The sequence below is a fragment of the Eubalaena glacialis genome, chromosome 1, assembly GCF_028564815.1.
Source record: "Eubalaena glacialis isolate mEubGla1 chromosome 1, mEubGla1.1.hap2.+ XY, whole genome shotgun sequence".
NCBI classification, from domain to species: Eukaryota; Metazoa; Chordata; class Mammalia; order Artiodactyla; family Balaenidae; genus Eubalaena; species Eubalaena glacialis.
In genome coordinates, this window is record NC_083716.1 from 153,372,595 (window position 1) to 153,399,937 (window position 27,343).

Consider the following 27,343-nt stretch of genomic DNA (forward strand, 5'->3'; position numbering starts at 1 on the left):
CTGTAGCTGGATTTTTTTAATGCTTCTTAGATGCTTGATTTCAAATGAAACAACCTCAGGAGGGGATTTCTCACCATTTATTCATTCATTCCTTCATTCATTCCTTCATTCATTCATTAAGTTAGTTACTTGCACTTGGCAGAGCCAATTTGCCCGTGCTCCTCTAGTCTCCACAGGGAAATTCTACCCAGCCCTTGGCACAAGATACATTCTCTATTCACCCCTGGTAAAGTGGTATTAGTTACATTTTAAATTTTGCATCTCTTGGACATACCTAGAAGGAAATCTCTTAGTGACTGGAATGTAAACCAATTTAGCGAATCACTTGTTTAGTATGTTTCCTTATCTTGATTTGGATTTCCTTTATTCCTCTAAGCCACCAGAGCATTCTCCTTCTTACCAACTATTATAACTAGATTAAAGTTATTTCTGTGGTTTCTGACATTGTCTGCTCGGCCTAGAAAACATACAGAAAACTTGGAGGGCAAACTGTAAAGGAGTGTGTTAGTCTTTAAAGCTTTTCCAAGTGGTTCATTCTCCCTTGCCTTGCCTTTACAGTTTTAGATTATATATATATGTGAAATCATAAGTAGCCAATGAAAAATTCAACTTATGTTTCTTCTTCCAGAGCAGTTTCTGCAAAATTATTGAATTATTGTTCAGCTAATGTTCAATACATATGGTAAACTGACTAAAAGCAGGAGATCATCTGATACTTTTTTGAGGTCTGGGGGAACAAGCCTGGAGAGGGTAACATTGTGACACACTGGTGGTATGTAGATCTAAACAGGGAGAAGTCCAGTTTTCAGTGCTTTATAAAACACTTTCTGTAGTTTATGATGACCTCAAAGGTGTATAGAAATTGCTTACTTAAAAATAGGGTCACCTGTATCACTTAGAGACAAGGACCTAGGAGACATGAACTAAACAAAGTACTAAACTGGTATAATTAGTACTGAGACCTTAATCCATAGTTTTTTATATGAAAACTGTGTAACTGACTGACTACTCTTTGTGAAGGCCAGTTACTGATATTTGGAAAGAATGGCACACAGTGTGTGCCACATTGTAAACACTCACTGAAGTAACAGACACTAGTGTTTATTGCATTTCGGCAGTAAGTAGCTATTCAGTACCTACTCTGTGTCATTCTCCATACTACCAGCTGAGAATATAGAGAAGATATACATTAAACAAACTGTGATAAGTGCTGTGAAAGAAAAGAATAGATATTGTGCTAGAAGAAAGAACAACCACTACAGTAATAATAAAAAACAATAGAAGAAGTTTGTCAGCTTAAAAATGGCATAATAGGGGATGGGGGAAATGGAAAGATCTTGGTCAAAGGGCATAAAGTTGCAGTTATGCAGGATGAATAAGTCTAGAGACCTACTATACAAGCATGATGACCAGAGTTAACAATACTGTGTTGAATACTGAAAATAAGCTAAGAGAGTAGATTTCAGGTGCTCTCGTCACAGACAAAAATTGGTAGTTATGTGAGGAGATGATATGTTAATTAGTTGGTCATTTTGCTGTGTCTATGTATATCAAATCATCATGTTGTACACCTTAAATATATATATTTTTTATTTAGAATATATTTTTAAATGACATTATAAACCCTGAATAATAAAACACATACTCTTCTGGTTTTAGCCTCCTGATAAGACCAGAAGTTTAATTACACCCTATTTCCCAGGTTATTTTCTTGACACATTGTGACAGCACAATACAAGAAGCCCCTTGGTGTGAGATACCCAAAAGAACATGCCATAAATGATGAACCAGTCCTTTTTCTACACAACAATACCATACATTGCCAAAGACTTCTTTTCTATAATAATGGAGTTAACTAAATGAATGAACACGTTTCTACACTAAATGTGTTTTTATGCATTGAATATATTTTTGTTTGTAAAGGAATAGGGCTGGTTTTAAAACAATTTTTAAATTTCATTTGGATTGGCATTCATCCTTTGGAATATGGTTTAACAACTCATTCTTCCTCCATGATTGCCAGTTCTGATTATTATGCCCCTGAACTATTTAACAACATTAAAATGATACCTAGAGATCTGTTGCAAACAATGTGTACACACTTAACACCACTTAACTGTACACTTAAAAATGGTTAAAATGGTAAATTTTATATTATATGGTTTTCTTTACCACAGTTAAAAATCAGTGATACCAGGTCTTCCCAATTTGATGATTCCAGCTATAAGCTACTTTGCAGAATGCCTCAGCAGATGCTAACCGACAATTTTGCTCTTTCTTTTTTCTGGAACACAAAATACTATGACAAGAATGATACACAAAATTACATATTTGACTTGGTGCCTAAAAGCCACCCTGGGATCCATAACCTTGCTTAAAGATTTAAGAAAGACCTTTAGTCTACTTCTGAGAAGGTCCTTAGCCTCAAAAACTTTATCTCTCTACTTGACTTCTTAGCAGCTGTTATATTTTTTTGCTGTCGTTTGTTTGACAGGATCCAGTTATAGGTTCCGATGTCTGTTTAAAGAAACAAGGAGGCTGTTGGCTTTAAAATTCCTTCATTGCTTGTGTGATCAGCATTTTCCCAGGCTTTTCTACATAGTTTGCCAAGCAAAGGGACTGACCTTTTGTAGCAAACACTTTTTCATTTCAAAATGCTCACTTTGATTTTTGTCCCATTTTATGCTCATTCCAAACTGTTTACAACCCACTAAAAATGACTGTGAATTATATGTTTGTGTAATGGATTCCTTTTGTGGTCAGAGTGGAATGTTTACTTTGAACAATTAGTTATCTTTGGGTAGATTATAGCAACTTGGAAAAAGAATGGCTAAGATTATTATTATACCTTAACTGTTTCTTTTTGGTAATTCAGCTGCTGTTACGTGAAGTTTGAGAGAAAGACACATTAAGAATCCCATGCCATTATAAATGAAATCTATTTCTCTAATTGTGTCAATATTTATTTAGACATATTTATTAATATCATAAGAAGGTAAGGTTATACACCTACACAGAAGTATACTTACTGAGTCATAAAAATTCAGAACAAGGACTATACGTAAATACATGGATATTTACTATTATATATAGTGCATGCCTTGCTTAACATGTACTTGCAAATTAAGTAAGGCATGCCCATGTATGTACTTATTATAAAAAGAACAGGCAAGATTCAGTGCACCAGTCTGCCTCTTGAGATACTACCAAGTGTTCACTTGCAAAAATAAAACTACGTAGTCTATTCCCATTGCCTGATGATCTAGGCCCCTGAAGGGCAGATCATAATGCCTTCCCTAGACAAGCTCTGCTCCCAGTTCTGCTAATTTTGTCCTGTTCATTCTTTCCCACTTTGGGATAATCTATTATAGTTGGATCCAGGCACGCACCAAAGGCTGATACTTCCATGAAGAATGTGCAATTTGTACTGTTTAGTTTGTGACGAGATTCTTGAAAACTTTTATGATTCTATCTTGTTCCAGAGGGACTTCTGCTTGCTAGTTTTAAAAGCAGTGAGTAAAAAAAAAAAAGTAACAAAAACAAAACAAACTGATAAAAATTACATGCTCAAAAAATAAAATCAAGAGTTCAAGATAAGCACTATTCCTTTTTCCCCAGAGAATATTTGTGGACTGAACAAAAATGTTTCTAAGGGCACTGACCTATGTCTTCCTTTTTTTTTTTAAGTGCTTGCTTTTTATGCCTAAAGTTAGGCATCCACATGCGTTTACAATAGCAATGATCCTCCAAGAAACTCCGTGAAAGTTTACAGCAAATTTTCCTTAGTTTTTACTTCTGAGTTAAAATCAAGTCCAGTTTAGCGTTTTTGGTGTTTTATGTTTTGTTTTAATGCAACCAATGACAGCCACCTTCCTGACAGCAGTAGTCTTGTGGGTCCAAGTTGGAATTGGCTCTTTGGGGTAGTCATGCTGGGGCCTCTGTGTCTGTAAGAAAGCCACATTCAGGGCTAGAGGGGAAGACAAAATCAAAAAAGAGTAAACAGGAAACAGCCAGCGAGAGTATAAAAGAGAAACTGGGAAAAGACAACCAAAAGAAATCAGAGATGACAAGGTGGAGAGAGAGAAAAAAGCTGTGTTTTGCAATTAAGAAAACAAATGTGGATAAAAGGACTTGCTTGTGAGGTCTGTAATGAAGAGAAGACAGACTATTGAACCAGTTATCATCTCTGCCATAGTTACCTAATACCTACTTCCCTGTTCCAGAGAAATGTACTCCTGCTCCAGAAAATGCTTGTCAGTTAAATCTTGCCATGAATGTTCACAAATTCTGAATGTTCACAAATTCTGTGTATAGACATGGCTACTAATTAATTCACTGTACTTATTAGAGACATTTAATGGAGTTTATCTACATTGAGCAATACACAACAGTCTTATTATCAAAAAAAGAGAGCTTAAGCCTAACAGAAGTTAACAGAGAAATGAATGTGCAGTTCAATAACCAGAAAGGCTATCTAACGTATCCAGCAATGTGGCTCTGGTCAAATCAGTCAGCGGATATTCCCACACTTTGAGTCCAGAATGCATACGAATAAATAATGTCTCTTCCTAGATAAAGCCTGAGTCTAATTTCCAACCTCTGCCCCCACTCCCACCCCCTTTCTAAAGTTTAGGTTCTTAACATATTTTTCCCTTGGAGTCAGTTGGAAGGAAACAGAGCCAAAATTAATACCCTAGGAAATTAGCCTTTTGTTGTGGATGGAGGATTTAAATAATGCAACACCTCAACATGTCAAGATGCAGTACTCTAAATTATCCTTCAGTGGTGTCATTTATATGATGGGAGTTCTGGGTCTGGGAGTTTTGTCCATTATAAACCCCGATATTCAGAAGTTAATAGTTCAACCATAAAAATAATCTTGGCTGAAAGTTGGCAGGATGTTTAAGCCTGAAAGCAAGTGTTTACAAAATTTGAAGAAAAAAAATCACATGCTTTTGGAAAGCTTTCAGGTTTTTACAAAATGGGAGTAATAGTGATAATAATAATACTAATAATAAGGCAGAGATTTTCAGATATTTGTTGCCTTGGGATTCAAAAATGGATTTGTAGTTTTTAAATAATATTTTTTATTCTTGTTGCATAATGTGAACCAATTGTTTAAAAAGTAAATTATCAACACTTTCACAGGAGTGTCACTTTATTTTTTGAATTAATCTATTCTTTATTGGTTGAACAAAAATATATACGTTATATTTTTATAGGCATTTCCCTAGAGCTTAAAAATGTATGATAATTGAGAAGCCTTAAGTTAATTCAGGAAGCTATGAATAAGACCAAAATTTTATATTCTTTTGTGGGCTTCCTAATGAATAACATTCCCTTTCTAAATGCCTAGAAAAAATTGCCTTTTCCAAAGAATTTTCACACTTTCAGATGAAGTGTGTCCAACTTAAGCATTAATCATTAATCTGCATATACCGTAAAAGAGACGTACAGATTCCAGGAGAAATAGTTGCATTGGTCTGCATAACTGAATGTGGCATATTTTCCTGTACAGGATGTTTTAAAGTAATTTACTCATCTCCTTAATAGATTCGTGTCTTGGAGATTCTTCTGAACTCTATGAGAGGTTATCTTATAGTCTAATGGGCTGTTGAGTTAGAAATGTTTTTCCTGGGTTTAAATAATCTTTTCTTTGCTAGTTTTATTCCTTTTGCCAAATTTTATACTCTTCAAGCCACTTCTATTTTCAGTTCAGAAAAAAATAAACAAACAAACAAACAAACCAAGGGCAGGGTACTTTGAAAAGAAAAACTGACCGTGCAAAACCAAAATAAGTCTGAAATGATACTGCTGGAGGAGTTCTTGAGGTTTTAGTAGACCATAGACCCAAAATGTAAAGTCGCACTCTTTTTAAGGAAATAAGAACGCCCTGAGATGTAGGGTGAAAGCACCACTTATAGAAGAAAAGTATTTAAGACATCACCTTCAGTACGTTGTGTGCTCCTTCCTGTAGGGAGCATGGATTTATTTTTAACTCTTCACACAGTGCCTTGCACGTGATGAATTCTCAATAAATGATGAAAAAATGGTTAAATTACATTCAACATTGTTTAAATCTTCATTGGAAAGTTGCACTCCATTGCTACGCCTGCAAATGGTTGAAACTAAAAAGATGAATGACCAGCAGTTGTTGGTTGAAGGCAGCTACAAGATGTGCAGAGAATAATGTAGCTTGCAAATCTTTCTTTTAAACATTTAAACCATTTCTGATGATATTATATTATATTATTCTAAATGACATCATTCTTTCCCATTGATACTCAGCTATGCTAAACATTCGAAGTTATGTTTACTTTAAGATTTTATGCTCATCAATTTTTGGAAAGCACGTTTAAGTTCAGCAGCTAATAGAACATCCATTCTCATTTCATCAGAGGAAGTCATATCCCATTCGGCATTATTTCAACACCAATAGCCTGCTGTTTTTAATTAAGTAATTGAATGGCAACTATGACTTGTAAGTGACATGTCTGAGAATGGTCAGGCATAGGCTCAGGTCCCATAACCACACAGAAAGTTGAGCACCACATCTTTTCCTTTAATTCAGACTTGGAATACCATGCTGGTGCTCCTCTGTGTTAGTTTACTTCCCTGTGAATATCTCACCTTCCTGATTTAGTGTTTCATTTCTATGTAAATCACAGGAAATTCTTAGTTTGAAGATAGTTTTTTGAGTTTACAGATTCTGTCAAAGAATTTGAAATAAGAAAGATATGGTCAACGACACAGACCTATCAATTTGAAACTAATGAACAGAGGATACCAATGCTGTACATTCTGACATGGTTTTGCTACTGGATATTGATTTCATTTTCTCCAAAATTTACTTCACAGCAGAAAAAAGTTAAACTCTGCTGACACTGTCAAAAGCTCTATAAAGACTTTGAATACACCAGTGTCATTAAAAGAGGACTATTACCTTTCTGTTTTAAACATAATACTCTTCTTGTTACGTTTTGCACTTTTGACAGTTTGGGCTAACTTAACTCTTGAGTATCCCTGCAGAGTGGTGAGACACCCAACAGCACGGTAATCACTGTGGAAGGTTTTCTTTACTTTTGTCTTAAAGGTGAGCGGTTGGCATGTATGTGAAATTGCATAGCATAATATTGGAGCCTATGTGTCTGGCCTAGAGTTTGACAGCATAAAAACACGCATTTCCTCTGGATTTAATTCTTGACTGACATTTCATGCTAGTCATTCTCTCAGTGTGATCTCAATGCCCCTAAAGCTTCAATGATTCCTTCAGTGACTTTAAAGTTCCTAAACGGGCATGACTCCTCAAGCTACTTTTTTATACTCAGACCTGAGGTCCAGGAACAACCCTTTTTGAGTTTTTCCCTGGCATTCCAAATTCAACTTTTTTAAGCTGAACTTATAACTTTCCTCAACAAACCTGCTATTCCTCCTTTAGTCTTTAATTCAGTCAGTGGATTCATGACTATTTCCCCATTGCCCTAAAAAGAAATTCATTGGACATCTTAAATTCTTCTCTCTCATTATGTACAGCGTCTTTCATCAGATCTAATGATCTGTACTTTTCTTACTATCTCTTGAATCTGATTCTTCCTCTCACCTCCCATGGCCTTAATTGTGCTCCCATAATTTCTTTTGAGATAAACCCTCTAATTGATATCACTGCCTTTGTTCTTATTTCTTCCCAGGCCATTCTTCTCCATGCTGCCAAAATTATCCCTCTTAAATATAAATAGGATTATATTATCCTTTCTGAGAACCTTCCCATCAGGATAAACAAAATACCATACTAGTTATTACCATAAAAAGGAGAAGCATATGACCTCTGTCGACTCTCCAGCTTTATAACCTCATAAACGGCTTCCTATGCTCCAACTACATGAAGTTTTCCAAAGGCTGATATTCCTTCCATGAACTGTTTTCTCTCCTTAAAGACCCTTTCCGTACCCATCTACCTGCCAAATTCCGATTGATCCTCTTGGGCATAGCACCAGAGTCACCCTCAACAATGAATGTTCTCTGACTCATACCCTCAACCACCTCTCTGTGGTCTCTTGAACATTAGTAGCCACCCCTCTCCACAGTGTTCCAGTAAGAGCTTTGCTTCCCCAACATAGCCCTTATTGCATGGGACCATAATGGCTGGTTTCATATCCATTTCCCCACCTAGAATGTGAGTCCTGGAGTCTAGAGATGGTCTGGTTCATCTCTGCCTCCTCACTGCTCAGCACGCTAGAGCTGGCATATGTAGGGGTTCCAGTCAAGATGGATGATTAAATGGATGAATAGATGGATATTATCCAAGATTTCTTTTCATTCATCCACCCATGCATCCATCCTTAGAGAATCAAATTCTATGCTGAGTGGCTGCTTCCCACCAGCTATCTATTTTACATTCAATAGTGTATATATGTCCATGCCACTCTCTCACTTCATCCCAGGGAGATCAGCCTGGTACTTTGTGAACGCCTAGAGGGGTGGGATAGGGAGGGTGGGAGGGAGACGCAAGAGGGAGGGGATATGGGGATATATGTATACATATAGCTGATTCACTTTGTTATACAGCAGAAACTAACACACCATTGTAAAGCAATTATACTCCAATAAAGATGTTAAAAAAAATTCTATGCTGAAGATTCATTGAACTGCTAGAAGAGATAGTGATTAAATGTCTCTTAAAACACAATGTAAAGTTACATTATCTGGAAAGGTAAAGAAGCTGCCTTAAAAGAGTTGTTTTGTTTGGTGTTTGCATCATGGTATGATATGTGTATATATATCCACCTCAATCTATATCCATGTTTATATCTATATGACATACCATATTAGCAATAGTCTCTAATAGGATAAGACAGAACAACAATAGAGCAATGACTCTGGTGTTCAGGACAGGTTTCAGACAAAACTGACTTTCTCATCCTTAAGAGGCAGAAACCAGTCTCTCAACAAACAGTGTTAAATTGTTTCATAAACCTGAGAGATTCAACTAACTAAAGAGAAATTTAATGCTTAGTGTCCTAAGAGTAGAACTATCATGTTCCTGGTTCAAAAAATTATGTTTTTTATATATAAACCTCCAGGCATTGTGCCTACTTCCCTGTAAGTTTGTGTATAATTTTTCCCATTATCACCCCCTAGGTCTCTTTCACCATCACCACTTTCCAGGCATCTACCATCTACTGAATAGCCATGTTTCTGATTATCTTTTCCCAAATGTATTAGCTTGCATTATTTAAGGCTGAATCTCATTTTATTATTTCCTGCTCGTATTTCTAAACTCCTGAAGTCCATTTGTATGATTCTTTTGTCTTCACAGATGTCCACAGTTCCTCCCAATTTAGTATCATCAGCAAATTTAATTAATGCTCTGTTTACCTCTCCTTCTAATGAAACCAGTCCCTTGTTTCATTTCATCATACAAAGTAAAAATGTATTGGCAATAAAACAGTCTGAAGAAATGTTCCCTCACTGTAGGAGGGGAAGTTAAAGATACAGCAAAGAACCATGTGGTGAGGAGTGGACAGGGCAGCAGGGCGGTGGGCTAGTTTGCTATTGCCCTAAAGCAAAGCCTTCACAGCAACCACACTTTGGCAGATTGCCTGGGTTGGCGCTGGGTGGTGGGGGGTGTGTGTGTGCGTGCGCACTTGCATGTGTTCTGGAATGTAGCTCTATTACCCCAACAGAGGACTTTTTACGAAAGATATTTATTGATATCTGAAAAGCACGTTTAAAAGTATAAATACAAATATAAATGTAAGCTAGTAACATTTAATCCATAGTGTAGCCACAAACCTAGATGTGAATATATACATCTGGGTATAGACAGGCTCACAATTATTTTCAGCGGGCTTTTTCTAACATTCACCACTGTCTAAATTTTTATCTTAGTCCTTAACTTGACAAAAGCTTTAAACCCAAATTACCCATTGGGTTTAAATCAAATCCCTTATAACTAGTAGATTTATAAAATAAGGTCAGAGAATTTTTTCAGTTGTATCCAACAGGCAAATGTCAGTAAAAATATTTTCACCTCTAGAATTAATAGGCTGAAAAATTGAACTTGATCAGAGAAAGAAGCCTTACTTGTTAACTTTAAGGTAGGCAAGTTTACTCGCAAAGAATTACACCATTAGTCTTTGAAGTTGTGGTCAGACAGATATGGTATGATTTATGTAAGGAAAGCAAAGGTGACATTTATTAAGCACCCACTATGTGCGACACATAATGCTAGTGCTTTCCAACATGAGTCAATACTATACATTTAAAGCTTATATTAATTACTACCTGATACTCCAAATTGTATTCCTAATTCCAGTAAATCTCTCAAACATTTGCCATGTTGTATATGAAAAGTCAGTCTTCAGAATGTGGGTGAATTAGTTTAAATCCATTGACTCCACAGGAAAAAAATCTTTCAAATTTATGCTTTGATTAGGACAGACAGATGGTAGACCAGCATCTCTATTGTTATATACAGAAGATAATGCACGTTTGCAATGTTGAAATTAAGGCTGATACATACTCTACATATAGCGCAAGGTCACCAAAGATGTCATCACCGAGGCATGGTGTTAACAAAATAGTGACTGGGAATATGGTTAAGCAGTTACAGCCTTGTATTGTTTTTGCAGTGAGAAAAATCTGATGCATGATGCATTCTTATGAGAGAATTTTCTCAGATGCCAAGACTTTACAGGCATAACTTCCATAAGCTTTCATGGGAGTTTCCTGCCAGCACCTGTTACGGTGCAGAGTTCTTACTTTTCACACATAATCCAAGACTGGCTTGGAATACTGACTTGGAAAAACTAATACAGTGAAACCTTCTTGTAATGTTTCCTCACATATAATGTTCATCGTTTAATCCTTGGTCTGATATATGTATGAGCATGTTTTCCATACAAATTCTTTTCCCACAAGAAAGCCTTCTTTTCCCAAGCTGTTTATGAATAGGAGCAGATAAAACAATTATTCTTAGCAGGTAAATGAAGGGAAAAGTTATTAAGCTAGAAATTGAATTAATGGTAGAAAGCAAGTCTTCTTAACTGAAAATAGTTCTGGAACTAGATTGTAGATTCCTGAGGAACCAACAGAAACAACTAGAGTACCACGTGCAAAAAGCAATACCAGTGGCTCTAAAAGAAGATCACATGTTAAAATAATATAGTTTGGTCATATTTTCTCATATATTTACAGACTAAAGTGTAGGGACTTTTAATATTTAAAGGGATATTGCATATTTAATCCCATGGATAAATTAGCAGGATAGAGTTTTGTGTAGAGGAGAAAGAGTTTAAAGAATTCTTAAATTTCCATATTTTGAAATTAACTGCCACAAATTCCCATTACCAAAACTAAAACAAAAACAAACAAAAAGGTTATAGCACTTCTGTTTAACTAAAATTGTTGGAGATTGCACAGAAATACTATTCTATGAACAACCTCTCTTTTGAAGGTATTTGAAATCTCTTCTTATTTACTATTTCTAACACACCTAGCATATAAAAGGGAAAACAGACCTTCATACTCAAAGTCCTGAATCATTTATTGTCATTTTCTTGTTTGACAGCATGCTGGGCAGGGGAAATGCTTTTCACTTGTCAAACATTGTCAAATATTAAATTTTTAGCTCATATTTATAGCAAGATTTCGTAATTAATACTGGTAGGTAACAGAGTTAAAGTTGAAAGGAGTCTGAAACCCTGAAACCTTAAGAAGACAATTGCAAACCTGTTAGTGAAGTTTCTCATGGGACAAAACATGGGTTCTGAACAAGGATAACTCCAGGATGATGATGATGATGTATTTTGGGTACTCATTTACCCCTTTCCTTCTTTTTCTTTGCTGGATGGCTGCATTACTCCATACTGTTCCCTTCAGCACTGTGTCTGACCTCTAGTACCCTTCTCCTGGCCAACCTGCCTCAAGAATATCATTTATACTTCAGCCTGAAGTTCAGGCACCCTTATGACTGAATATTACCTTGAGTACAGTTGTTCTAAAAGGCATCAATAAACTGGCATCAAATGGCTTTGTCTCTTATTAGAGTATATTCAAGCACCAGAGAAGGGGTTTTGTTTTGTTTGACAAGGCAAAGAAGGGAAAAAGGAATCATATTGACACCTCTAAGAGCAGGCTATGTTCCCAAGCTTAGTACCTTCCTCCTCTCTAGGGCTTTGGCTTGTAGTACACTTTGCTCTAAACTTTGGCAAAATAAGGTCATTATTTTGTTTTTATATTCTAACCAGTGGGTTGGTAGAAATGCATTTGTTTCTGTTTATAGTAGTCTTTGTTAAGGTTTGTTTGAAAACTTGAGAGTCAGTTGGGAATCTAGGACCTCGTGAGTCCGCCATTGTTCAGTGCCACGTGATCTCCAGTTGCGGCTGAAGAGTTTTAGGCTAAGTTACTGAGAGACTTAAGGACACGAGAGAGGAGAGGTGTCTGATGGAGCTAGTCATCTATACACAGACAGCTCCATACGCAGTGCAGGTGCAGAAGAACGATGCAGTGAGAGAAGAATGATGCCAGACTGTGTTTTCTGCAGGCCCTACCCAGAGGAGACAGGCTTGTGTACGTCATTATTCCAAGGAGATACAGAGGTCTTGTAATTCCAAGGAAGAACAATGTGTCTCTTCACAACATTTCAATCTGTAGAGCAAAGCCATATATGGGTTTATATAGGCTCAGTTTTTGAACCTCAGTTTAGAGCATTACACTCACCTAAAAGGAAAAGCATGGTATAAGTTGTCCCAGAAGAAAGATAGATCATTTATTACACTTCCCATATATTGGAAAATTATCATGATAATAAAAATAAATCATATTTAAGAATAAATTGTATTTAGTCAAACTGAAAAATGTGCCTCTCCTCCCCCAAATCTTTAAATACAGTAAGAACACTCCATTTTCCTATGTCCAGTGTATCTGAGAATAGAAGCGTGAGCATTTGGATAATAGCAACTACCCTTTTGCATTAGCTTGAACCCAACATTGCACATCCACTTCCTTTTCTTTTCTTCTCCCATTATTTATTATACTTGACACTTATCCTTCATCTCTTCCTGTTCCACATCCTTCACAAGTGAAGTCTTGCTGTATTTGCCTTCCTTTTAGCTAAAAGTCTTCTCTCAAGACAAGATCTAATAGACTGATCCACACTAAAGTGTACATGATTAGTGAAGTTTTATGTGAAATCCCTCCATGGGATTTAAAGACAAAGGAATAAAACTCTAATTACAGAATTTTGAACATAAACTATACTATGTAAAAGAAATATTTTAAGATGAAATTATCTTCCCAAAACTTCTAAAAAAATATTGTAAATATAGCCTCTATAATTAATGTTAGGGCTAACCTTGGGGACCAATGAAATAAAATCTAGGTCATCAAATTGATAGTCTTTTATTTCTGTCTTCTGTAGCCCTAAAAGTCAGCTATAGTAACTGATGATGGATTTTCTAATATTATTTTCAAAATTCAAGATCGGCCAGACCTTGGTGGAATTAGGAAAATTAAGATACTCTTTACTTAAATTTAAGACAATGGAAAACATGAAATGCAGTTGTAACTTGGTTTCTTACCACTTCGAAAAATCATACATGTGGAAGAGACACTCAGTAAATAGTGTGTTAATGAACATCAACATATGTAACACCTCTTTGCTTAATATACCTTCTTTCCATGACAACAGGTCAGAAAGAAGTGATAGAAGCTAAATATCTAATGATAGATGTTAAATATGTGTGTGTATGTATACACACACAAATATTTCAGTAAGACTTTTGATGTAGACCCAAGTGACAAAATCATTCAGAAGCAAGAAATCTGGTTTGTATTACACTAGTGCTAATGAGTCTAAAAAGAGAACAATTGGTACTGGAATCACTTTTTTTTTTTTTTTAAATTAATTAATTAATTTATTTATTTTTGGCTGTGTTGGGTCTTCGTTTCTGTGCTAGGGCTTTCTCCAGTTGTGGCAAGCGGGGGCCACTCTTCATCGCGGTGCGCGGGCCTCTCACTGTCGCGGCCTCTCCCGTTGCGGAGCACAGGCTCCAGACGCGCAGGCTCAGTAGTTGTGGCTCACGGGCCTAGTTGCTCCGTGGCATGTGGGATCTTCCCAGACCGGGGCACGAACCCGTGTCCCCTGCATTGGCAGGCGGATTCCTAACCACTGCGCCACCAGGGAAGCCCTGGAATGCCTTTTTTTAAGGCAACAAGTAATGTTTTGAGCAACTAGAGTCTGTGCAATTGTTTGCTAGATAGTTAACAGTCCTCAAGTAGTCAAAAATGAAGCTGAGCAGATAGGTCTCTCTTACACCACTAAAAGAAGTCTTCCCCTAATCTTTCTGCTTATAATATGATAATAGAAATTTAAAAAGCCAACCTCAGTGATAGCTCTGAGCATTTATCTATATATTCCATTTTGTAGAAGTCTTAAAATCAATGGTTTAAATTGTCTAGGTATACTTAGAGCTTCTAATTAGGGGAAATGATTGTCTTTTTATCTCTTCCAGTGACTTATATTTATATCTCCAAACCTGGGTGTGATTTGTCCAGTAATTTGTGAAATACTTAAATTTTGAGATTTTTACTGTGTCACCTAAAGATTTGGAATCTGATATCATGGGTCTTAAAGCATCTTTCAGCTAAATTAGAGGTATAAAATAGAACATTCAAGGACATGGTAGATTTAGGATAATCTCCCAATCTTTTTCAAATGAGCCCTTCAGAACACACACCCACATCATAAGAAAGAAATGTAATCTATGGCATAATACTTTGGTAATAAAATAAATATCATAATTATCATTTGTTCGCAAAAGTTTTATATATATATATATATATGCCTACATATTTTACATGAAACATATATATACACACATATGAAACTTAACAGTTTTAGGATATAATGTGAAATTGAATATATATCATGATGGTGTTTCCTTCTAAAGTTGACTACAGAGCTTATATACCAACCTGAGTGTATTGCTTGGATGTGTCGTATATGTAAAAGTATTAGAGATTGCAGGTGCCATTGTCACTGATGCATGACTAATGCATGTCACTAATGCATTGTTGCTTCAGAAGATGCTGGTGCTGTGGCTCCATTACATCTGGACTGTGTACTCTTTGTTCTTTGCTGTATTCCAAGTGCCTAGCACACTTTTGCTACCTAGTAAGTGCTTAATCAATATTCGTTAATAGACAATAGACAATTGTCTATTGTCTATTAAATAATAAAAATAATAAAATAATATGCAATATTGCATAGACAGTTGGAGTTTACCAACTCAAGGTCTTTCCATCTAGAATGTATTGAAATTTTTCTGTCCTTCCATTTAACCACAATCTAGCACAGGTCCATCTGCCAAATAGGGAGGATTATGCACTAGCCCCATGTTTCTGTTTAGCAGAAGTATTAACAATACCTACTCAGCAGTTTATCCTGTATTCTCAAAAAGAAAACAATAATCTTATGTTTCTTGAGAAAAGGAAGTTCAGTCTTTTTAGTCTCATCCATTGTCATGGTTAGAAGCATATTCTTTGACTAGGAAAGAGTCTAATGACACAGAATTTCTCAGAAGTTTGGGAGAGCATTAAGAAGTTGAAAAGAACCATCTTGTCTGTGATCTAAACAGGACTTGTGGGTATTGATAGGATTAAACAGGTTTGTAGACTGTTTTGCCTTTGTGAATGGAATTCAGCTTCCCTGACCCACTCTAGAAGCAGCAGCCAGAATGGGCTCTCTCTCTCTCACCTGAATGCTCAGCAGAGCCAAGCCATCAAAACCCTCCAGGAAGTGGCTAGCCAAAGGGTCTGAATTAGAGGCACCTCCCCAAAGAAGATCAAAAGTTATGCTCCACCAACACGGAGACACTGAGAAATGGTTGAATGTGTTCTAAATTAAACTGCCCTGGTGGTGAGCAGAGATCTGCCAAAATCTTTCAATTAATCACTTTTACCTCAGGGCAGAGTTAGGCCTAAGAGTATTTCAATAGGTTTTTATTGGAACAGAGTTATTTCAGATATTAAACTATGCTGCACAAAGTAAAAATAATGTTATTTTTAAGTTGCTACTCTTGTTAAATAAAAGTTGGCAAGCATTCTTGGGGTCTGTATTGTGTCTGTGTATTTGTATGTGTGTGGCTTTTTCCTGTGCCATAAGCCTCATTGATTTATACAAGTGAACAGCAATGAATTAGGTGGTAAATATATTCATATAATCATTTTCATTAATAATATGTTACACATAATAGAAGAAAAGTTTTAAGTGTATAATTCTTTGCAACGCAATTGAGATATTTTTTTCCTACGTCTTCAGCAATAAGTTAATTAGAATCACCTGCATTTCCTTGGGTGGACACCAAATGGATTGCAAACAAAAACAGATTAAAATAGCTGCTGGAGCTCATGGCATACAGATGACAAGATTCACAAAAAGGGCAACAAGGCACTGAAAATGTTCACTTTTCAAACAATTTTAGAGGAAATTTAGCTCTTGCAACTTCTCTGTAAAAGCTGCTTGTAAGTGTTTTGCTGAAAGGCTAGAATGGCTTTGTTTCTGATCCCTTGATGAGTGAGAGAAATGTTTAAGAAAGATCACTTTACAGAGAGATTCAGGCTGAAATGTGATGACTGTGATTCAAGCCAAGCCAAAAATTACAGTTCAGAATGAAAGGGGAGGGGACGTGGTTTGGGAATCCATTTTCCCACATTCCTGAATCTCAATCATCCCAGCCAATGTTTAAAAAAAAAGTCCAATGGAAAACAATGAGGTCACTTTGTTTAGATGTTTAAAAAAATAGAGGTGGAGGGATTGAAAAGAATGAGAGTAAATTTATAAATTTTAGATCAATATCGATTTCAAGTATGATGGGATCAAAGTCTAGACTTTATATAACTATAATGACTTCATCACACAAGGGGCAATTTTTAAGTGTTTTCTTCTTGTTTGTGTTGGTAAGCCTTTTATTGTATATCTTTAACTTATGAGAGAGTTTGTTGCTAGAATTTTAAAAAGAAAAAAGGTATACATGGGCATAGTCTACAGATTACTCTTCCCTAGGCCTCAAGCTTTCCTTAGGAATGGCATCGTCAGGCAACTAGTTTTCTATCCATAAACCTGCTGTGGCCATCCACTCCTGTCTGGACCTCAGGTTATGCTGGCATGTTTACTTGCAAACTACCAGATGATAATGGCTGACCAAATTAGACTGTTTATTCATATGACTCCTATTTATTTTAAAGAAACACTGAGCAAATCACAATACCAAAAGAATGATTTATTTACATCAGCATGATCACAGCATAACATAACAATAGAACTCAAACCTACAAGAAACTCAGAGAACGATAGGAGATGAACTAAATACAACCTCCAACTTCAATATCTTCCAGACACATGAGATTTTCCTTCAAGACAAGTGCTCTCACTTAATGATACTTAGAATCATTCACCAATATTTGTCTTCAAGACTAACATTTAAAAGAAAGAAACATGTAAGAGAATTTATTAAAGACGATTTCTAGGTACTTTGTTTTCCACTTTCCAGAAATCATTTCAGGTGCTTATCTTTAGTCTTATCAAATCAAAGAGATTAGGATTCCTAGTCAAATTTCACAAGCATACTCAAGCTCTCTCTGAGGTTCTTCTTACTTTGAGTTTATTTCCAATATTATTCAAGTCTTAAGATTGGTATAATTCTGTAAATTATGTTTATTTCTACCATCCTTCAGGCTCATACTCATAGGCCTCAAATTCTCAGCTGAGTTTAAACAATTATTTTCCAGCAATGTAACTCTTTACAAGAATATTTAATAATAGTGAAAAGTAAGATAGCCAGCTCTTCCCCCCATACACAATCCCTAAGTACTAGTGTTGTAGATCTTTTCAAGGCATAAGTGGTATGATACAGCCCAGTAGAAATAGGATCAGTAACACCATTAACACTCAGGATATTTTGTCCTTTTCCTCTTCCAATTTTAAGTTTGTCTTCCCAGGCTGCTTAAGATGTTAGGACTGCACAGAATAGTGAATATGACTTGATAAATAGGTAGGTAGGTAGGTAGATAGATAGATAAAGAATTTTTTTGCTAGGACCCTTAACAATTTTATTTCCTAGTGTAATAGCTTAAACAGATGGGGAGGTTGGGTGGGAAATATTTGGTAATGATCCTAACCACCCAAGTGTTCAATGAAAAGTCCTTGAAGGGGAAATCAACATCCTTCCTTCTGAGCCAAGATTCTTCCTGTTTGGTATCATTTTGTCCTTAGTCTCATATATTGTTTCATTTACTTTGCAATTTCAATTTTAGGGTATTTAATTGAAGTCTGGAATTTGCTCCTATCTACAAAGTAGGCTACATAAACAATATAAAATAATGGTTCATTTATTAGCATAACAGTTTCTAAGCAGTTTTCTCGGGGGAAAAAAAAAAAGTACCCTTCTCTTTGTGACCTATTTAAAGTCTAACATTTTTTTAAATTTATCAACAAATACTTGGTTCTTCCATGTCTTAAGAAAACAAAATTCTTCTTTTCCATATGAATATACTATAAAATATCTGGTAGATGAAAAACTTACTTCGTTCAGAAATGAGTAACCTAAAATGCTACCAAAATCAAACAAACAAACAAAATGTAAAGGAAGATTGAAGAAAAGTATTTTGTTATGATATTAAAAAGAAAAAGAAAAACTTACTGCAACAATTGTCTCCATGAAACAAGAATTTATTGCAGAGAATAAGGAAGTAGGAAAAGGAAGGTAGGAAAAACATCAAAATAAGATAAAAATTAAAAAGAAAGGGCTCATGAAACAAATGGAAGAGAAAAATAAAACAATCTCAGTAATAAAGGGAACATTGGAAAAAGCATTAATGACAATAGGAACTTTTGAAGACAAAGAAAAGGACAGGAGTGAGGAAAAAAAATGAGGGGTATACTGATCCTGGACCCTGTATGAACAAATTCTGCCAACATTAGATTTGGATTCACATTATAAGTGTTTTAAATATTCATAATTTATCTCACATGGATCATTTATATCCTATAGGTTATTACTGAAAAGAAAATTATTATATAGCAGTATCTTTACAGTCCAGTGAAACTTCTGTTTTCAGCATTAAAAAGTCTCTCTTTATGAAAAACAACTCAGGCCCCCCCTCATTAAGTTGGCAGACTGAAAAAACATGTCTGATTCTCCTTCCTCAAAAATATCCCAATGAAATAATAGAAAAGATATGTTGGAAAAGAAAAAAAAAAGTGGTGCTGAAAACAGAAAAGGTACCATCAGCAGACCAGAAATAGAAATTCCAGGAAGACAGAAAGCAGATGGGATCAAACAAGTGAAGATATTAGAGCAAAAGAAACACCATTCTCAGACACCATAACTAGGCACAGTTCTTCCCAGGGATGTCCTAGAGATTATCCAAGCTTAGAGTTAACAAATAAAAAGAGTAAAAATTGGCAAGAGGGCAGTAAGTAAAGTAATGCACCAAATATTGGATCTAACACGTGGGAGAGCTGGGTCCCTCTCCATTTACCTTGCATCAAGGAAGTCCTCACATGAGAATAGGTTCTACAAGGACAAATAAGAGGATGCTGGCATCTAAGAAGGAAAGCAGTGGAGAATGAAGTATCTCAGGTCTTCTACAACAGGCATAGAATTAGAGAACTTTGCCGAGAAGCAAAATAGTTAAAGTATTCCATATCCCAAAATCAGTCCTCCTTACTTGGTAACTGAAGACCTCTAGCCTATTATCTACTCACCACCCATTCATCCTGCAGGAACCCCTCACTGAGCCTAACAATTTAAGATTGAAGCCTGTTGAGGGTAAAGAGATGTGTACAAATACAGAAATACCCGTGGCCATCATTTATTCTAGTTAATTTTGTCTTTCATCATAGGAGTATTCTGATATTTGAACATCCATCTTAAAGAAATTCTAGATAGAAAAGAGACAGTAGAGGGAAGGGTATATAAAGCAAATAATATAAGAAAATGTTTTCTGGTTGAAAGATCCTAGATGTAGATACATCTGAGTGAAATTTTACTTATACAAGTTTAAAGAGAAAATCTTTTTTTAAAAAATCATGAACGAAAAAGTAATTTACCTACAAAACATTAAGAATCAACTTGATATCTTTAGTTGCTAGAAGATAGTGGAACATTACTTTTCAAAGTTAGAAAAGTAAAAAATAATAAAGCTCAAATACTTAAATCAACAATTAAATATGAAGCAAAAGAAAACAGTTTTTTTAAAAAAAATTTTTATTGAAGTATAGTTGATTTACAATGTTGTGTTAATTTCTTCTGTACAGCAAAGTGACTCAGTTATACATATATACATATAGAGATATATATTCTTTTTCATATTCTTTTCCATTATGGTTTGTCACAGAATACTGAATATAATTCCCTGTGCTATACAGTATGAGATTGTTTTTTATCTAAAACAGTCATTGAGATGGAAGAAATAAGAAAATTTACCAACCACATACTTTTGTGAAAAAAAGAACACTTAAAAAAATAAATCCAAGAAAGAATAACAGTGGAATACAAGAGAGGAGCAGTAGTTGACTCTGACCTAGAGCTGCACCGTCCAAGATGGTGGTCATAAGCCACATGTGGTTGAGTTATTTAAAATAAGATAAAAATTCAGTTGTTCAGTTGCGTTAACCACATTTCAAGTGTTCAGCAGCCAGCCTCATGTGGCCGGTGACAGCTGGTCTGGACAGTTAATATATAGAACATTTCCACCATTACAGAAAGTTCTATTGGGCAGTGCTTAATTTGAGGAAATGAAGGAACCTACAATGGAAGAAGACACATGAGACCTTGACTTTGGGGAGATCTTTGTGAAACAAAATTTTAATGTGGAACCCAATCACATTCGTTTTTTTAATAGTGACTAGTATTAACCCATAGATAAGTCAAAAATATTTATAAAGAATAAAATGTTCTAAACTTTGAGAACATAAGAAATAATAACAAAGAATAAAGTTGGAAGTTATGAGGGAGAAGAGAAGGGGAAGGAAGAGTAAATGCACTAAGTTCCTTATTTTTTTTTATACACAGAGGTAGTTTGATATATTAAGATATAGAAATAGACAAATGTAACTAATAATAACAAAGAGAGCATACATAGATAAGTGGTAGGAACTATGGACTCTTTATTTTTTATGATAGGGAGTGAATAAATACCAAAGTTAATAAATTAATAAACAGAAATGTGATACATTAACATAAAATGAGTAATGATAAAAGAACTAAAACAGAACTGTGAACAATGACTGTATTTGGACAGCAGGATGAGGTAGATACTTAGTTTCCATCGTATAATCTTGTGTGGTTTAAATTTTCATTTTTAACAGGGAAGTATATTGCCTCTATAGTAAAAAAAAATCCATTTAAAATGGTTATTATAAAGTCATAAGGTTTTCCTATAGAATAAAATCCTTCTTGTTTGACAATCAGAATTGTGTCAACTATTTTCTAAGGTAGTTGTTCTTGAAGGATGAGTATCTCACAAGGAATTAGTAATAATTAAATAGAGCCAGCAAAAGATACAGGATAAATACAAGCCATTGAGACAGAGTAGAAATTAAATTTAGAAAGAGTTTCCATTTATATCCTGTACTCTCAGTCACTGAACTTAAAGTGTGTGATCAGATACGTTAGCAATATAAAGTTGGAAACACTTCACTTTAAAGGAGGAGGAAATGTGTGCCATTTGAAATGGTCCAAAACCTCTCATATTCAGCTCTGAAACCAAGCAGGACCTTTAGAAGGATAGAGAAAGAAACGTGCAGCACTCTTTGGGGGCAGTCTGGGCGTTCGTGTGCTCATTTGTTCTTGCCAGAGGGAGAAGCCAGAAGACCAAAGCATTGCGAGAATGACTCTTCTTGCGGTAGCTCTGGCCTCCTAGGAATTAGGAAGTGCCATAAATCTCAGGAGAGAGACTGTGCAAAATTCCCAGCCCATATTTCAGACTCCAGAGGTTCAGATGCATTTTGTTATATTCCAGAAAAACAAGCAGGCTTTTTGGGCACACCTCTCAACCAGGTTCAAACTCCACATCTTCGTGATTTGTCCATCATTTGAGCTACCGAGAATGCTACCTAATCCACAGTTTGCAGCTATTTTTAACGGACTCTTCTGCATTGTTGAAAACTACCCATATTTTGGCAGATAAGTCAGTCAACTCTGGAAACAGTGCTAGTCTCTTAGATTTCTTTTTGGAAAGTGTCTGAGATTTATGGTGGGAATTACACATGACAGCTGCATTCTTTCCACTGGGTTTAGACCACCATTTGGTCTAATAACTCCTAATTGTGTGTCTATCCTAGTCTAAGCTTCTTCAGGAAAAAAAAAAAAAAAAGAGGGGGAAAGACTTTTGAAAATCCCCTACAGCAGTACCCAGTGATTTCTGTCAACAGTAAACACTATTTTGAAACTTAAGAAGGTCAGCTGATGAGGAACAAATAGAAGACATTTCGGTGAATGTGAATTTCTTTAGAGAATTTTTCATTAACATTACATTAATGCTGGTCTGATAAAAATAAATGTAAAATGTTTTAGTTTCATTGTGTTCCCAAAGTATTTTTAGCATAACAGGCAAAATTCCTGTCAGCATTTTCAGTCATGGTATTTTCTTAAAAGAAGTACCTCTTCAGTGATTTTTCTCCAAACTTCACCAAAGCACAACATGGATACCTTGAAGACATTGCTCATTTAAAACTCATAAGAGGTCTAATTATATTTCCAAAATAAGTAGTTTCCAATCCAGCAAGGATAATGTGGTCATGAAAAGGATGTCCAAATCCACCAATTTACATTGGTTTGGCTTGGCATGACTTTCAAAGTTCTTGGAGCAAAAAGAGGATGGCACGTGAATCATTCTAATTTGGGTTCGATTCCCAGGACTTAGGGTTTGCCATTCTGTGAGCCACTCGGGGGAGAGCTAATCAACTACAAGACTGTACCTATGTAATTTATAACTGCTAAAATTCACTGATGTGTTCCAGATTATTTTGCAAAATGTAATACCCTCCTTTTTAATATATACTTTGTCATTTTCACTCTATTTATGTAATTTAAAAAGTATGATAGCAGGGGAGCATGAGCCATTCAAAGCAGGAGCCAGTAATGTCAGAGATTGTTATCCTTCGTAAGATATATGGTGTTGATATCTCTATATCTAAAGGGCTTGGAAGTTCTGTCAAGTTAGATTCAAATTGCATCTAATGTGTTTTGCTTTACTCCTTCTTACTTTCTGGTTTCTAATGTAAGCCACAAAGCAGTTTCTCTACTGTGACTTAGTTCTGCGACCACAGTGGTCACACTGGTCTGAGTTACCCTCGCCGTCTCCATTCCCAGCCCTCCCTTCTTTTATTCCAGAAGAAAATTGGGTTATTAATTTAGGACGAGGCTGCTTTGTTTGAACAGTATATTGCTTTCCAGTTGCTCATACGTAATATAACCAACCCATACTGCTCTTTCAAATGTTTTTGATTACTGAACTTAAAAAAAAACAAAAAACCTTGTACTGAAATTTATGAAAGATCAAAGGGATACTTCCTATGTTGTAACTTTAAATTTCTATAAGAGAAAAAGTTTTTAGATAGTAGGGAATTTCATGAATTGAAATTCAGTTTACAACTCTAGACAACACATGCATTTCAATAACATGTAAAATAATATTAGAAAAGAAAGAGTTCTAGCTTCAGAATAAAAATACACTTGATTTATACCTATAAAGAGATAAGCTTATTAAAATGAGGCTTAAGTAAGGTCCTTATTTGTAATAAAAATTTGTTGGGATTCAAATAATTTTATTTACTGTTGACCTTTGATAAAGGTCCAACTAATTAGCAAAACAAAAATTAATTTTAAAAGAAATATATGGTAAATTTTCTCATTTTTTATTGTAATAGTTGTTGACATTTCATTTTTAATCTTTATTTTAAATAGGGCTAATTTGACCGATTCTTTACAAAAAACATATATTAAGATTTCTTGTTTGAGAAAAATGTAGACCAGCATACTGCATCAATGTTTCTATTTTCCAAAATATTCTTTTTCTCAAGTTCCTTCAGAGCAACTGATAACTTGTGGAAAATCATGAACGCTTTCATTTGGTGAAACTTTGTTTGACTTTGTGATGGCAAGGAAGATGACCTTATTCACCATTTGTGGTTCTGAATGACCTCTGACTATTTCCAAACCAAAAACTATCACCAAAGGCCCCAAACTTGCATCAATAAACATTTTTCTATAGACAATATGGAGTCACTGGAGGTCATTTTAGAGAAGAATTTCAAAATGTTTTCCCTAAGGACTACATGTTTAGAAAAAGTACAGATACCCCCAAGAGGGAGAACTTTGAAAGGGACACACTTACTTTAATGCATAAGTTTTAAAATTTTAAAAATCTATCACATTTTTTAAATTACATAGGTTAAAGCTAAGTACCAAACACTATCTAAATGACAAAGCAAAAAAAGAAAATAGTTGATAAATTATTAAGTTTCTGAGCACATGTGCATAAACTGAAGACCAGCATGATCTAATGCTGAAACTAAAAATCAAGCGTTAGGAAAGTTTTAATTAAGATGATTGTCACATTTAAGTTGTCGAGTGCACATTGTACTTAAAAATGAACTGGAGTGCCCTTTGATTAATGGAGCTATTTTGTGCATCAGAAAACAAAAAAAAAGAATGCATTTGATTTTTATAAATGTATGTGTCTTAGACATTTTCACCACACACTAATAAGTGTCCAGCCTCATCTCAATTCCTCACAAATTCACAGATTCATAGTTCTCAGGAAGGGACAGAGACTCACTAATTTATTATTAGACTATTCTAGAACTACAAAACTCACACAAATTAATACATTTGTTAATAGCTGTTCCATTTTATTGACATTATATATAAGTTATTACATGGAAGAGTATAGTGAGAATGAGTAGGTGGGACACAGAGAGCTTTTTTTTTTTTTTTTTTGGCCGTGCCGCACGGCTTGTAGTTTTAGTTCCCCAATTAGGGATCGAACCAGGGACCTGGACAGTGAGAGCGTGGAGTCCTAACCACAGTGAAAATACTCTGTATGATGCTGTAATGATGGATACAAGTCATTATACATTTGTCCAAACCAGTAGAATGTACAACACCAAGACTGAACCCTAATGTAAACTATGGACTCTAGCTGTATCAGTGTTGTTTTCATCAGTTTTAACAAATGTATCACTCTGATGGGGGATGTTGATAATGGGAGAGGCTATGCATGTGCAGGGGCAAGGGGTATGTGGGAAACCTCTGTACCTTCCCTTCAATCTTGATATAAACTTAAAATTGCTCTAAAAACTAATGTCTTAAAACTGAGTGAATAATGGCTTTGATTTATGCCATTAATATCCGTATTACACATTATGTCATTCTGTCCTAACCTACTGATGATATATTTTGCACAGCAGCGGAAATGTTCCTACTATAAAGTATTGATACTTAAAAACAGAGATGGTAAAGCAATAAAGGAGCTCATTTCATGTCAGTAAAGAGCTTTACAAAAATTTTATTCTGTTAGATTATGACAATAATTTCTATCAATTTATCTAGTACTATCTATTGTGAATTACAATGTTTAATGATGATACTATACCACCTCCCTAGAGAAACTGCTGAGATACTGACCTCTACATTAACTGGTAATCTCATCCAGGCCTCCTTGAGGGCCTAGACACATCAAGGAATATGCAATCCTGACATTAAAATTATGTTATCAACATTTCTTATCAACAATGATAGTGTTTGAATAAATGTTTCTCTTTTCATTTTCCTGTTTCTTCATCTTTTTGATAACTGGGTCATGGAAATAACCTGATGATATAAATAAATGTGTGGAAAACAAGTGGTTGATTATCCAAACCCACTGCCAGGATAAGTTATTTTGAATTATAGATAACTAGTTTTAAAATAATCTGGAACTACTGTCACCATCTTGTCAAAGATTTCTTTTTATTTTTCCCTCCATAATGGAGCACCCCATTACCTACAATACACTAGAGATTTCCAAAGTAGTTGTACATCCGTAGTAGAATTTTCATTCTGTAGTTTCAAATAATCAGACCAATATATGTTATGCTATAGTAATTGCAGGAAAAGAGAATGAAACAATGGAAGTGGATTGGAATCCCTAGGAATAGAATAAAACAGAATAGAATAAGAATAAGAATAGGAGAGAGGGAAGAAAGGGAGACAGTAAGAAGAGAAGTGAGAAGGGAGTAAAGGAGAGGGAAGGAAGGAAGGAAGGAAGAGAGGGAGGGAGGGAGGGAGGGAGGGAGATTTTAAGGAAAGAAGACTTCACAAGCACTTTGGGTTACTTTATCTTTCCAACAAGGGGCAATAATATACATATACATGAAGGTTCTTCTCCCTACTCCACCCCAAGTTTAATTCCTGTCTTTTTTGGGGGAATGAATCTTAACTATACTGTGAAATCCCATGCTACCTACTGCTCTTTTATGGTTCAACTACACTCAAGTTTGTTGATGATTAACTGTTACTGAACTTAATGATTAGTTTGCTTGTATTAAAATATTGAAGATTGCTTGGTGTAGGACATAGAAATTTGTTTTCTCTGTGAGGAAGAGATAGTTGGTGGTGATTTACTACTTTCTTCCTTCCCATAATTATTATTATTATTTTCTTTTACCATCTCAGTTCTTATAAGAGTGAGTATAAAACATGCCCTTTTGTTTTCAGGTCTAGATGTTGATGGAATATATCGAGTTAGTGGCAATCTAGCAACAATACAGAAGTTAAGATTTATTGTCAACCAAGGTAAGTGATTTCTTCACTTCAGACCTTTTTACAAGTAGTTTCATCTCCAACAATATTTCACACTCTCTGCGTATGTATTATGAATATATAACGATAAAGGCTTTGAAGGGAGAAAGAGAAATTTGAAGAAATTAAACAATTATTACCAGAGAAGTAAAAGATAACCAGTTTACTTGGAGGTAAATAGAATAAAAAGAGGGACTAACTATTATGTTGTGTGAAATAAATAAGTGAAATATGACAAACTAAAAATGAAGAAGAGAATAATAAAAGGAAAAAATAAACTAGCTTTGAAAAATGTTACTGGCATATAATACACACTTAATATATGTTGATAAATGAATAAATAAATGAATGGTGGAAAATGTAAGAGTCAAGATCACAGATATTAGAAAAATATATAATAGGTAAGTAAAAGAATTAAAAATTAAGAAATACAAATATCCTCAAAGGATTACAAGCTAAAACAACTATGAAATACTACTACAAGCCTATTAAAA

The 27,343-nt window shown here is 35.1% G+C and overlaps 1 protein-coding gene across 1 annotated transcript in view; it reads left to right on the forward strand.

Moving 5' to 3' along the window:
- The window catches only part of ARHGAP15 (Rho GTPase activating protein 15), a 593,253-nt gene that overhangs the window by 373,280 nt on the left and 192,630 nt on the right, over positions 1-27,343 (forward strand). Inside the window, exon 10 of the mRNA XM_061199772.1 lies at positions 26,766-26,843. Coding sequence (XP_061055755.1) covers positions 26,766-26,843 — 78 coding nt within the window. The remainder of the gene's footprint in view (positions 1-26,765; positions 26,844-27,343) is intronic.